Raw genomic sequence first — 12,420 nt, forward strand, 5'->3', positions numbered from 1 at the left:
TGGTATGCAGATTCAGAATATGGAATTATCTCAACACCGTTAAGGAAGCCAATTGTCACCAATGTTATCCGCAAAAGTAATTTTAAAGTGATCAATTTGACCCCGGATTATGGTAATAGTTGGAATTTCCAGAGAAATCCTAGGAGGTATTACTAAAGAAATCTCTAGTGAAATCCTATAGAAATGTTCGGGAAAAAACTTGTAATTATTTGTAAGGCACAGAATAGACAAATTGAGAGATGAATTTGCGAAAAAAATCGCCTTCTGGTGGGATTCGAACCTACGACTCCGTATTCGCCAGACCGTAGTACATATGGCCATTTCTTCGAGGATTCCTTCGGCATGGTTATTTTTTATGAAAATTTCTGCGGTAGTTCCATTAGAATTTCATCAGCAATTTCTTTGGATCTTTTTCCATTATTTCAATGGCTAATCCTCTGAAATTATTTCAGCAATTTCTTTTTCAGTTATTTTGCAAATTTATTAGGCTATTTTATCGTGATTATTTTTAAAATTCTTTATGATTTAATTGTATTTATATTTATTGCTTCCAAAAATTGTTGAATTTCAAAATCAGAAATTCTCAACTGGTCTTGGTCAAAGAAAATCCTATGAAATTCACGAAAACCTTACTGACAAATTCCCAAAGAAATTGCCGGAAAAAAAAATCCAAGTACATAGTTAAGTTCAAACTGAAAATACAAATTCCATGTATTTCATTTTTCCCGCGACGCAGTATATCATTATATTAAGAAATTGAGGGTGGATCGGTATTTCTTTTACAGAAAAAGCAACCTGGAAGCCACTGAAACTGGCACCCCCTAGGCACCCCTTAGGAAAAAATCCTAGATACGCCAATGTCGAACGCGAGGAGATTTAAACGCTCAGGTAGGCCAGGAGGAGGAATTCAGACCGACGATTGGTAAGTTCAGCGCCCACCAGCAAACGAATGAAAACGGCCTACGACTCATTGATTTCGCCGCCTCCAAAAATATGGCTATACGTAGCACCTTTTTCCAACACAGCCTCCCTTATCGTTACACCTCCCAAGTAACAATTCCATTGCTGATTGGTTTTGTTTGATTTTTATTAAGGTTTTATTACAGCAATAATTAAAGCTCACAGTTTTATGACTGTTTTTATGAAAACCATTTGTTGGGACGGGTAATCACTAATTGTCGACAGCAAACACGATTTTCGGTGGTGTTAGCTTCAAGCTACAAAATTCAATTTTATTAAGATAGCGATAGAAAAACATCATATAGACAACTTACGATTTTAGTGATTGCGCTACAGAATAGGGAGGAATCGTATCGAAGATCCCTTAGATTTATGTTTGCTACAAATGTTTTGTACATATTAATGTTAAGCTCCGTTAGAATTAACTTTTAGTTTACTTACAGTTAAGTTCAGGTGGAAATTTGTAAATGTTTGTATCGACAATCCTTGTGAATCTGTGTTTAGCTATAAGAATGTGTACATATTAGTTTTTAAGTTCAATCAGCTTCAATCTTAATTCACTTACAATAACAACAATTCAGATCACTAGTTTTAAATACAAATTCACCGTTTAGATGTAGGATTTGGAAATAAACTTATAGTTATTTAGGATTTTAAGCTAATAGGCTAATAGTTCTCGTATCGTAAACTCACGGAAAAGAAAATCAATCTTTCATGACTTGCATGTTTCAGTCGCTTTTACACATCTGTCACACCAAGTGTCACACTTGACAAATCGTTCATGTGCGGCCTGTTAGAAAGTGTCTCCACAAGCAGCGGCGTCGCTGCACCGAGGGGTGTTGGCGGCACATACCCCCGCCCGTGAACCTAAGTGATGCCTCGGGTACTCCTGAAGTCTCGTTGGTTCACATTCTCCTTCGACGTCCAACACCGCTAGCTTATTCACAGGTCGCCGTAGAACTCCATTCGCTGTTCGAACAAGCGCTTGACGAGCTCTCCCATCACTGCCAACGAAGATTTTTTCGATACGCCCTCTGATCCATTGAGTCCGTCCAGCCCCATTCACAATGAGAACCAAATCTCCTTCCGTTATGTCCTTAGCTTCCTCGAACCATTTACTGCGGCGTGTTATAACGGGCAAATACTCCTTCACCCACCTTTTTCAAAACTCTCCGACGATATGTTGAGCCATTTTCCAGCTACTACGGAGTGTAGCGTATCCAGACACTTCAGTTGTTCCGATTTTGTTGCCCGTAGAACTACCCAAAAGGAAATGGTTAGGTGTTAACGACTCTTGGTCTGCTGACTCTAACGGAATATATGTGAGCGGCCTGGCGTTCACTAATGCTTCAGCTTCATAGATGATCGTCTCTAATGTTTCGTCGTTCGGTTTACGAGGATGTTCCAGAGCCGATCCGATTGCTGTCTTCACCGACCTGACCAGGCGTTCCCACACGCCACCCATATGTGGAGTGGCAGGTGGAATGAACTTCCACTTTGTATCGGCGTTCGTGAAAGTGCAAGCGATTGCTTCATTCCTTGCAGCAATCTCCTCTAATAGTTGTTTGTTGGCACCCTGAAAACAGGTGCCGTTATCCGAGTAAAATACGGCAGGTGATCCTCGGCGTGATACAAATCTTCGAATAGCCATTATGCATGATTCCGTAGACAGGCTGTGCACTACTTCCATGTGAACGGCACGAACGGACAGGCATGTAAAGAGTGCGATCCACCGTTTTGCTTGACTACGGCCTACTTTGACAAGCACCGGTCCGAAGTAGTCCAGACCGACGTATGTGAAGGGTCTTACATATGGCTCAAGTCGTTCCTTAGGGAGAGGTGCCATCACCGGTGGTTTTGGAGAAGCTTTGTTGATTCTGCACCATGCGCAATTCTTTGCGACCTTTTGAACGATGGATCTCATGTTCGCAATCTCGAAACGTTGACGAAGTTCATTAATAACCGTCTCTCGATTCGCATGACGGTAAAGACGATGGAACCATCCGACGATCAATGTTGTTACTGGGTGTTGCTTCGGAAGAATTACAGGGTACCTCGCACCGAAGGGTAGATAGTTCGCTGCTTCTATGCGACCTCGCATTCGCAAAATTCCTTGATCATCCATGTAGGGCCAAGTTTTGTAGATGGGGCTGGTTCTAGGAACTGTAGCGTGCTTAGAATTTGGAATACCAAGTGTTTTTATCAGCACTGATCGCTCCTCTGGATATACTTCCTCCTGTGCCATCTTCCACAGCAGAACTTCCGCGCTCGATAACTCTTCTTGGGTGAGTGTTTCCAGTCTTAAATTCTGCCCAACATTCCTTCGTCGCAAGCTGTTCATGAAACGGATGACGTATGCTATTGTGCGCTGCAGTCTTGTCCAGTTGTTGAATCGAGAATAATCCACAACAAACTCCCGGTTCCAGTGGGTTTGCACAATCCGAAGTTCCTCGTGTGTTGTAGTCGCGAACCGTTGCTCTGGCCATGCCGCTTCATCAAGGTGTAGAAATGTGGGTCCGTTCAACCAAGGGCTTTTGCAGTCAAGATTTGGTCCATCCTTCCACTTAGTCGCATCGTCAGAAACATTTAGCTTGGATTGAACCCATCTCCACTCTTGTGGCTCGCTCAAGGTTAGAATTTCTCCTACGCGCACTGACACGAACTTATGGAATTTTCGGTGATCGGACCTGATCCACGCAAGTACTGTAGATGAGTCGCTCCAGAAGAATCGACTGCATACCGGCAGGGAATGATATTCGAGCATGGCTGCTACAAATCGTACTCCAAGGACGGCAGCCTTCAACTCGAGCCGTGGAGTAGACAGTGTCTTTATTGGCGCCACTTTACTTTTTGCTCCTACTAACGCTGTTTGGACACGGCCTTCATGTAGTAATCGGAAATATACGACACATGAGTAAGCAATATCGCTGGCGTCAACAAAAATATGCACTTGCAGATCATCGATGCTGGACGGGAACGAGGAGAAATAACATCTGGATATCTTCAGCTCATTGAGCTTTGGAAAGAGTTCAACCCACTGGCGCCATTTTTGGTTTAGGTCTTTGTTGATTGGCTCGTCCCACCCAGTTCCAGCAGCCCATGTACCCTGAATTATGACTTTCCCGTGGACGAGGAAGTGTGAGACAAGTCCAAGTGGGTCGAAAAGACTCATCACGACCTTGAGCACCTCTCGTTTCGTAGGGACGTACCCTTCGTCGAGTATTGAACGCATATCGTCCCGCAGATTAAACGAGTAAGAGAAACAGTCGGTTGCTGGATCCCAGGACATCCCCAGTACGGACTCAATAGTAGAACATCTTTCCAAAATTAGATTCTTCGGTTCACAAGCTGCAGGTTCCCCTATTTCACGAAGGAAATCCATAGAGTTGGAACGGAAACCACGGATCTCGAATCCACCTAGCGAGTGGACCAATTTCACTTCCTTCACTACGTCCACAGCGTCTTCGACGGAGATGAAACTATCCAAGTAATCGTCGACGTAATGGTTTTTTACTATGGCGGCGGCCGCACGTGGGTAGATTACAGCGAACTCCTCTGCAAGGATGGAAATCTAGTGATCATGATAAGATCCTGAATGTGTCGCGGTTGAACCGCATCGCGCGATCATAGCAACAACGATAGAACGTTGTCGTCAAGCATTATAACAAACCACGCTCCGCGAAAATTGAATCGCGAGGCATGTGCGGCCATGATGCGATCGTTATCATGAAGTCGAAATGATAAAAACCGAAAATCATCCATTTTTTTGTGAATTCTTGTTGCTTTAATATTAAGATATGAAAATGAATGTATTGATTCCAATCATGAATTCTGTTTATTGGTCCATAAGTGGTTTAAATCGTGATGAAAATCGTGATGAATAAAATTTATCACGACTTGTAACATGATCCGATAACGTGTGATCCCATGATGAAGCGTGCATCAGATGCTTTGATTGCCTGTGATCCCATGATACAAGCACGGGGCGAGGGTGTCGGCATCATGCTACTGCAAGAGCAAAGGCAATCTTGGATTATTCGTATCCTGTATCATTTGTCACTAGAAGTGATTTTCTTCCATCCTTGCTCCTCTGCGTTCAAATTTTTTACGTACTGCGCAGAGGCGGGCGAGCAGGTTGCGCCAAATGTTGCTACGTCCATCACGAAGACCTGTATAGGATGTGCTGGATTGTTTCGCCAAAGGAAACATTGCGCCAGGCGATCTTCTTTGCGGATCGAGAGCTGGTGAAACATCTCTTTGATGTCACCACAGATTGCTACAGGGAACTGTCGGAAGCGGCTGAGAACTGATGGAAGCGGAGTAAGAAGGTCTGGTCCTTTCAACAGCTTTGAGTTGAAGGAGACTCCATTCACCGTCGCAGCTGCATCCCATACCAGCCGTACTTTATTTGGTTTTCTGGGATGAACAACAACACTCAATGGCAAAAACCATACACGTTTGCGGTCTGCGTTGGTCAGCTCCGATGGTGTTGCTTTGTGAGCGTATCCCTTTTGCAAATATTCAGAGATCTGCTCGCAAACCCGCTCTTGCAGCCATGGATCCTTTGCCAATTTCCGCTCCAATGCTTTCAATCGACGAACTGCCATTGGGTAGCTGTCTGGAAAATCAGGATCGTCATTCCGCCACAGCAGTCCAGTTTCAAATCCTTGTTTCGTGCGCCTTGTCGTTTGTTGAAGTATTTCCCTTGCACGTTTCTCTTCATTGGATTCCAATAGCTCCCTCTTTTCACAAATCCCAGCATCCTCTAACGCAAAATAGTCACGAAGCTGATCGTTCAGTTGGCGGTCACTATCTGCTGGTGTAGCGGCGTGGAAATGAACAACAGCCCGTGGCGTTGACGTGTCTTTCGCGCATCCGTAAATGCTCCAACCCAGCCGGCACTTTGCTGCTATCGGATCGGTAGGTCCGCCTTCTCGAACTTTTAAGGGAACAACCAGGCGAAGGTTGTCCAATCCTATCAATAACTTCGGTTGGATTGATTCGTAGTCTTTCAGGGGAAGGCCACGCAAGTGAGGGTACCGTACGCAAAGTTCGCTGTACTTCATCGACTGTGTGGGCAGAACCAAACAACTGACCGTTCGTACCTCGCATAGTTTATGAAGGTTGAAATTCTCCTCACCAGAAATTTCCATTTGGACACGTCGCGACTTTTGCTCCTCTCGCGTCACGTTACCTGTCCATTGCAACGTCAATGGTTCGACTGGTCCAGATAAACCCAAACGATCGGCGACTGCCTCTTCCAAAAATGTGGTCGATGACCCTTCGTCGACGAACGCAAAGATGATTTCCCTTAGGGCACCTGCATACAGTACCACCGGAAGGACTCGGAACATGGGGGAGAAAACACCTTTTTGCATTATATTGTTGACGGGGACATTGATGGAGGGTTGGATTGCATTTGGGTGGAGAAGCGTATGGTGTTTTTCACGACAGCCTTCAAACCCACATCCTTGCCAGGATCGACACGGCCACTTACCGTGCCCATTCAAGCACGTGCAACACAGTCCCCTTTGGTGAACGACTTGCCACCGTTCATCGTTGTTCAGAGACTTGAATTGGTTACAATCCGCCACCCGATGTCCTTCTCGTTCGCACGCTGCACATGGCTTACCTGACTTCCTTGGATTTGACACTGAATTAGTTGGCTCTAATGAAGAACCTGACATTGTCGAATGCGCATATAAGAGGCCCTTTTCCTTGGGCCGCCGTTGCTCACCTCTGATGTTGCGACTTTGACTTGGAATTTCGAAGGTCACCTGGCTTGCTGCTTCCAATAATCCTGTCATGAAGTCACCAAAGGTTGCTAACATCGCATACGGTTGCCTGCTTTGATAGATTGCCCAGTCCATTTTTAGCGAGCCAGGGAGCTTCTCCACCAGCTCCTGCATCAGTATCGGGTTGGACAAGTGCGTGTATTGCTTCGCCGCCTTCAGATGATCCACTAGATTTTGGACGACTAGTCCGAATTCGACCACCGTCTCCAGGCGATCGTGCCTGGGAGATGGAGTACAACGCACCTTCTCAATAAGTGTTCGTATGAGCAGCTCTGGCCTACCGTAGAGCGTACGAAGCGTGTTAATGACCTGTGGAACACTCGAAGGAAGAAGTAATCTGCTTCTCACCGATTCAAGTGCGTGTCCCTTCAAACACCGCTGCAGCCGAATGAGATTTTCGGCATCGGTGTATCCACAGGCCGCTGTTGAATGCTCAAAGCTGCAAATGAAGATCGGCCAATCCTCGGGATTTCCGGAGAAGGGTGGCAACTCTTTCCCCATCACCTGCCTGGATGCTAACTGGCTTGCATTAAGTACCACGGGAAGGGACACTATTTCCGGGTTCGTGTGTGGTTGCTGCAACAAGCACGGATCACATTCGTTCCTGTCTGGTCCAACGGTAACTACGGGAGACCTTCTTCCGGTGTCTGCTGTATTGAGCAATGGACGATTAGCGGAGTACGAGTGAAAATCAGTATCAACTCGCCGGTCCGTTTGACTTTGGTTTACCACGTTTTGGTGTCTTAATGCTTCCTGGCCTCGAATCCTAGAGCAGTCCTGCACACCTTCCGTTCGGTGATTTTCTGGAGCTTCTATTGAGTTTCGTGGAATCGGCTGTTGAAGTGCATCACGCGTCACGCGTGCCGGATCGATTACGATTGGACGTTGATCACCTGCTGAACGGAGCAGGTTCGACCTGATCAATGGTTCCTGGGTCCGAGAACCAATGGCCAAAGAATCTAGTTCTTCTACGAGCGGATCGGGTGAGCACTGTTGTAGCCAGATGGCAACTTGCTGTTCGGAATCGGGAATTGATGCAGCCCGGCTGCTGCATTCGCTTAACTGTCGTGCGAGGGTGTTCTTCTTCTCTAGAGACTCCTTTCGGATCATTTGCTGCTTCTTCTGGAATTCTTTTTCTTCTTGTAGCTTCCGCTGCCGCAGCCTCGCTTCCTCTTCCAAGAGGGCTTTCCTCTCCTCCAGTCGGCGTTCCTCTTCTTCCATCTCTTTTTTCCTCATCGCTTCCTGGGCTTCCAACTCTTGCTCTTTCAGTAGTTGCTCCTCTTCGACCAGCTTCATTTGAGCTTGCAGACGAGCGGCGCGAGTACTCGAAGTCGTGCTGTTTGCGCTTCGAGAGAATTGCGACGCCAGTTGTGTAACTTTATTGAGCGGCTTCAGGCCAGATCTGGCCGTTGATGACCGTAACGACCTACCTTCTGATGGTGGTGGTTTGAAGTTGTGGGACGAGGATGCTGCAGGGACAGCTTCCTTGGATTGGCACTCGTTGCACAAGTAAAGCCGGTTCTTCACTGAATCGTCCACTCCTGCGCATGTAAAGTGCTCCCAGAGCTTGCAGCTATCGCAAGCTACCCACTTTTCGTCATCGGTATCTGGCCTGGTACAGGACTTACAGCTGTACCCGGCGGTCTTTCGATGTTCCTCCATTTCGGCCCGTAATTAAAATCCTTGAAGATTTGTTGGGACGGGTAATCACTAATTGTCGACAGCAAACACGATTTTCGGTGGTGTTAGCTTCAAGCTACAAAATTCAATTTTATTAAGATAGCGATAGAAAAACATCATATAGACAACTTACGATTTTAGTGATTGCGCTACAGAATAGGGAGGAATCGTATCGAAGATCCCTTAGATTTATGTTTGCTACAAATGTTTTGTACATATTAATGTTAAGCTCCGTTAGAATTAACTTTTAGTTTACTTACAGTTAAGTTCAGGTGGAAATTTGTAAATGTTTGTATCGACAATCCTTGTGAATCTGTGTTTAGCTATAAGAATGTGTACATATTAGTTTTCAAGTTCAATCAGCTTCAATCTTAATTCACTTACAATAACAACAATTCAGATCACTAGTTTTAAGTACAAATTCACCGTTTAGATGTAGGATTTGGAAATAAACTTATAGTTATTTAGGATTTTAAGCTAATAGGCTAATAGTTCTCGTATCGTAAACTCACGGAAAAGAAAATCAATCTTTCATGACTTGCATGTTTCAGTCGCTTTTACACATCTGTCACACCAAGTGTCACACTTGACAAATCGTTCATGTGCGGCCTGTTAGAAAGTGTCTCCACAAGCAGCGGCGTCGCTGCACCGAGGGGTGTTGGCGGCACACCATTGATAAAATGTTTTATAATATACTTGAAGATATCCATAAAGACAGATTTTAAGAGTAAACAAACCTTTCCGATATGTTAACCTTCTGGCAATCATTATTACCACAATAAAACTGGCGATCCGTTCGATTTGTAACGACATCTGATGGTGGAAAAGCAGAAACTACGACACTGCTAGATTTATTGCGGTCATCATAAAAATAAACTTTATTTTCGCTGATTATGGTCGTCGCCATGTTGAAGAATTAGCTTACGTGAATGGAAAACAGTTAATTTTGCTTGAATTAGCAATGATTTTATAGTTTTCCATCATTTTCATAGCATGCTCACATAAATAAACTGTCTCAGCTGAGTTTTCTTGTGATTCTAGATAGTTTTACTAAATTCACAAATCGATTTATTTCATTCCAAGATGATAATATTCACTATTTTCGAAGCGCATTAATTTTATGATTCTGCAACCCCAATATTCACGGTAAATTCGAATGCGCATAAGCCTACCAGCCCAACAACTACTAAAATATTACTTTGAAACAATCGCTTTCTACTTACGAATGATGTAACCTTCTGAACTTTACGTGCCATCGAAAAAGCTTCTCTGCATCTTGAGCTGTCATAGTTTTTGTTGAAAAAAAAAACAACAACAATCGAGAATGGGAAAATTTTCAATTAGGTTTTAAAACGGTTTTATTGCTACTCTTAATGCGTTTTGCAAAACCTCTCCGAGAGTGGTCCACTTAGCCGGAAGATGCTCTTGAAGAGGTTATCAAGAGGTTTTGATGTATGATTCAGTTTTATTGCAAGTTTTATAAAATTGGTCATGAAGATCTCTTTTAAAGCCGAACAAAGCTTAAAATGTTACTTGGGCTGGAGATCACCACAGCTAACGGATTCTCAAATCGACCACGTTCTGATTGACGGACGGCACTTCTCCGACATTATCGACATCAGGACCTATCGTGGCGACTCCGATCACTATCTGGTGATGGTCAAACTGCGCCCAAAACACTCCGTTGTCAACAATGTACGGTACCGGCGACCGCCACGGTACAACCTCTAGAGCGACTGAAACAACCGGATGTCGCATCAGCATACGCGCACAGAATCTCGAGGCTGCGTTGTCAGTCGAGGGCGAGCTCGATGAGGCCCCTCTAGAGGACTACTGGAGTACAGTGAAAGCAGCCATCAACGACGCAGCCGAGAGCACCATCGCGATGCATCGGGTACGTGGAACAGAATCGACGGAACGAATGGTTCGACGAGGAGTGCAGAACGGTTTTGGAGGAGAAGAACGCAGCGAGGGCGGTAATGCTGCAACAAGGGACTCGACAGAACGTGGAACGTTACAAACAAAAGCGGAAACAGCAGACCCGCCTCTTTCGGGAGAAAAAGCGCCGCCTGGAAGAAGCGGAGTGTGAGGAAATGGAACTGCTGTGCCGTTCCCAAGAAACACGGAAGTTCTATCAGAAACCCAACGCATCCCGCAACGGCTTCGTGCCGCGAGCCGAAATATGCAGGGATAAAGACGGAAGCCTCTTGACGGACGGACGTGAGGTAATCGAAAGGTGGAAGCAGCACTTCGATCAGCACCTGAACGGCGTGGAGAACGTAGGCACGAGAGCCCACGGCAACGGAGGAAACGACGACGCCAGTGCAGCGGAGGACGGAAATGAACCAATGCTGAGGGAAGTTAAGGATGCCTTTCATCAGTTCAAAACCAACAAAGCTGCTGGAAAGGATGGTATCGCAGCTGAACTGCGATACGAAGCTGGGACCATCAGAAAAGTTGGTCACCTGTCTGCATCGGCTGATAGTCAGGATCAGGGAAACCGAACAGCTACCAGAGGAGATCGTGGGAAGTTATCAACGGACCAGATCTTTACCGTACGGCAAATCCTCCAGAAATGCCGTGAATACCAGGTCCCAACGCATCACCTGTTCATCGACTTCAAAGCGGCATACGACTGTATCGACCGCGCAGAGCTATGGAGAATCATGGACGAAAACAGCTTTCCTGGGAAGCTGACTGAACTGATTAAAGCAATGATGGACGGTGTGCAAAACTGCGTAAGGGTTTCGGGTGAACTATCCAGTTCATTCGAATCTCGCCGGGGACTGCGACAAGGTGACGGACTCTCATGCCTACTCTTCAACATCGCTCTGGAAGGTGTGATGCGACGAGCCGGGCTCAACAGCCGGGGAACAGTTTTCACAAAGTCCGCTCAATTTGTGTGCTTTGCGGACGACATGGACATTATTGCTAGAACATTTGGAACGGTGGCAGAGCTGTACACCCGCCTGAAACGCGAAGCAGCAAAGGTCGGACTGGTGGTGAATGCCTCAAAAACAAAGTACATGCTGGTAGGCGGAACCGAACACGACCGGATCCGTCTGGGTAATAATGTTACGATAGACGGGGACACTTTCGAGGTGGTGGAGGAATTTGTCTACCTCGGATCCTTACTGACGGCTGACAACAACGTGAGCCGTGGAATTCGGAAGCGCATCATCAGCGGAAATCGGGCCTACTACGAGCTCCAGAAGAAACTGCGGTCGAAAAAGATTCACCCACGCACCAAATGCACCATGTACAAAACGCTAATAAGACCGGTGGTCCTCTATGGGCACGAGACATGGACCATTAGTATGGGACACGCTTGTATGGAAAAAATAAATCCTCGCTCCAGTCGACTTTTTAGATCCCATTTAGGTCCCATATGAACTGTACAAAATTTCAGCGCAATCGGAGAAACTATAATTTAGCGCAAGCGGTTCGAAGTTTGTATAGGATTTACTATGGGAAAAGTTACTCTTTCAAACAAAAAATCCCAGAGCTCACCCTTTGTCTCCTTAATTCAAATCGATCAACGCTTCCTGTAGAAATAACATTTATGAAACTTTTCTTCGAAGACCGCAAAACGATTGGATGTTTGTGCAAAAAGTTATTGATTTATTATCGATTAGTGATCCAACGAACGGCTTTTTGCTTTATTTTATCAGCAGCACTGCTGATACATACATTGCGCTGAAATTTTGCACAGTTCATATGGGACCTAAATGGAATCGAAAAAGTTGACTGGAGCGAGAATTTGATGTTTGTCCCATACTAATGGACCATGCTCGAGGAGGACCTGCAAGCACTCGGAGTTTTCGAGCGACGCGTGCTAAGGACGATCTTCGGCGGTGTGCAGGAGAACGGTGTGTGGCTGAGAAGGATGAACCACGAGCTCGCTGCACTTTACGGCGAACCCAGCATCCAAAAGGTGGCCAAAGCCGGAAGGATACGGTGGGCAGGGCATGTTGCAAGAATGCCG

The 12,420-nt window shown here is 45.6% G+C and overlaps 2 protein-coding genes across 2 annotated transcripts in view; one reads left to right on the top strand and one right to left on the bottom strand.

Moving 5' to 3' along the window:
• The first annotated feature begins 1,073 nt into the window (after positions 1–1,073).
• Positions 1,074–12,420, top strand: part of LOC109398642 (selenoprotein H) — a 199,827-nt gene continuing 188,480 nt past the window's right edge. Inside the window, exon 1 of the mRNA XM_062850732.1 lies at positions 1,074–1,089. The gene's annotated coding sequence lies outside the window, so the exon portion shown is untranslated. The remainder of the gene's footprint in view (positions 1,090–12,420) is intronic.
• On the bottom strand, positions 2,123–8,417 carry LOC134286269 (uncharacterized). Its single transcript, XM_062847857.1, has 2 exons — positions 5,070–8,417; positions 2,123–4,531 (listed from the first exon to the last, which is right to left on the bottom strand). Exons 1-2 carry the CDS (start codon positions 8,415–8,417, stop codon positions 2,123–2,125), a joined length of 5,757 nt encoding a protein of 1,918 aa, XP_062703841.1.

Source organism: Aedes albopictus, chromosome 2 (genome assembly GCF_035046485.1).
Source record: "Aedes albopictus strain Foshan chromosome 2, AalbF5, whole genome shotgun sequence".
In the NCBI taxonomy this organism is placed as follows: Eukaryota; Metazoa; Arthropoda; class Insecta; order Diptera; family Culicidae; genus Aedes; species Aedes albopictus.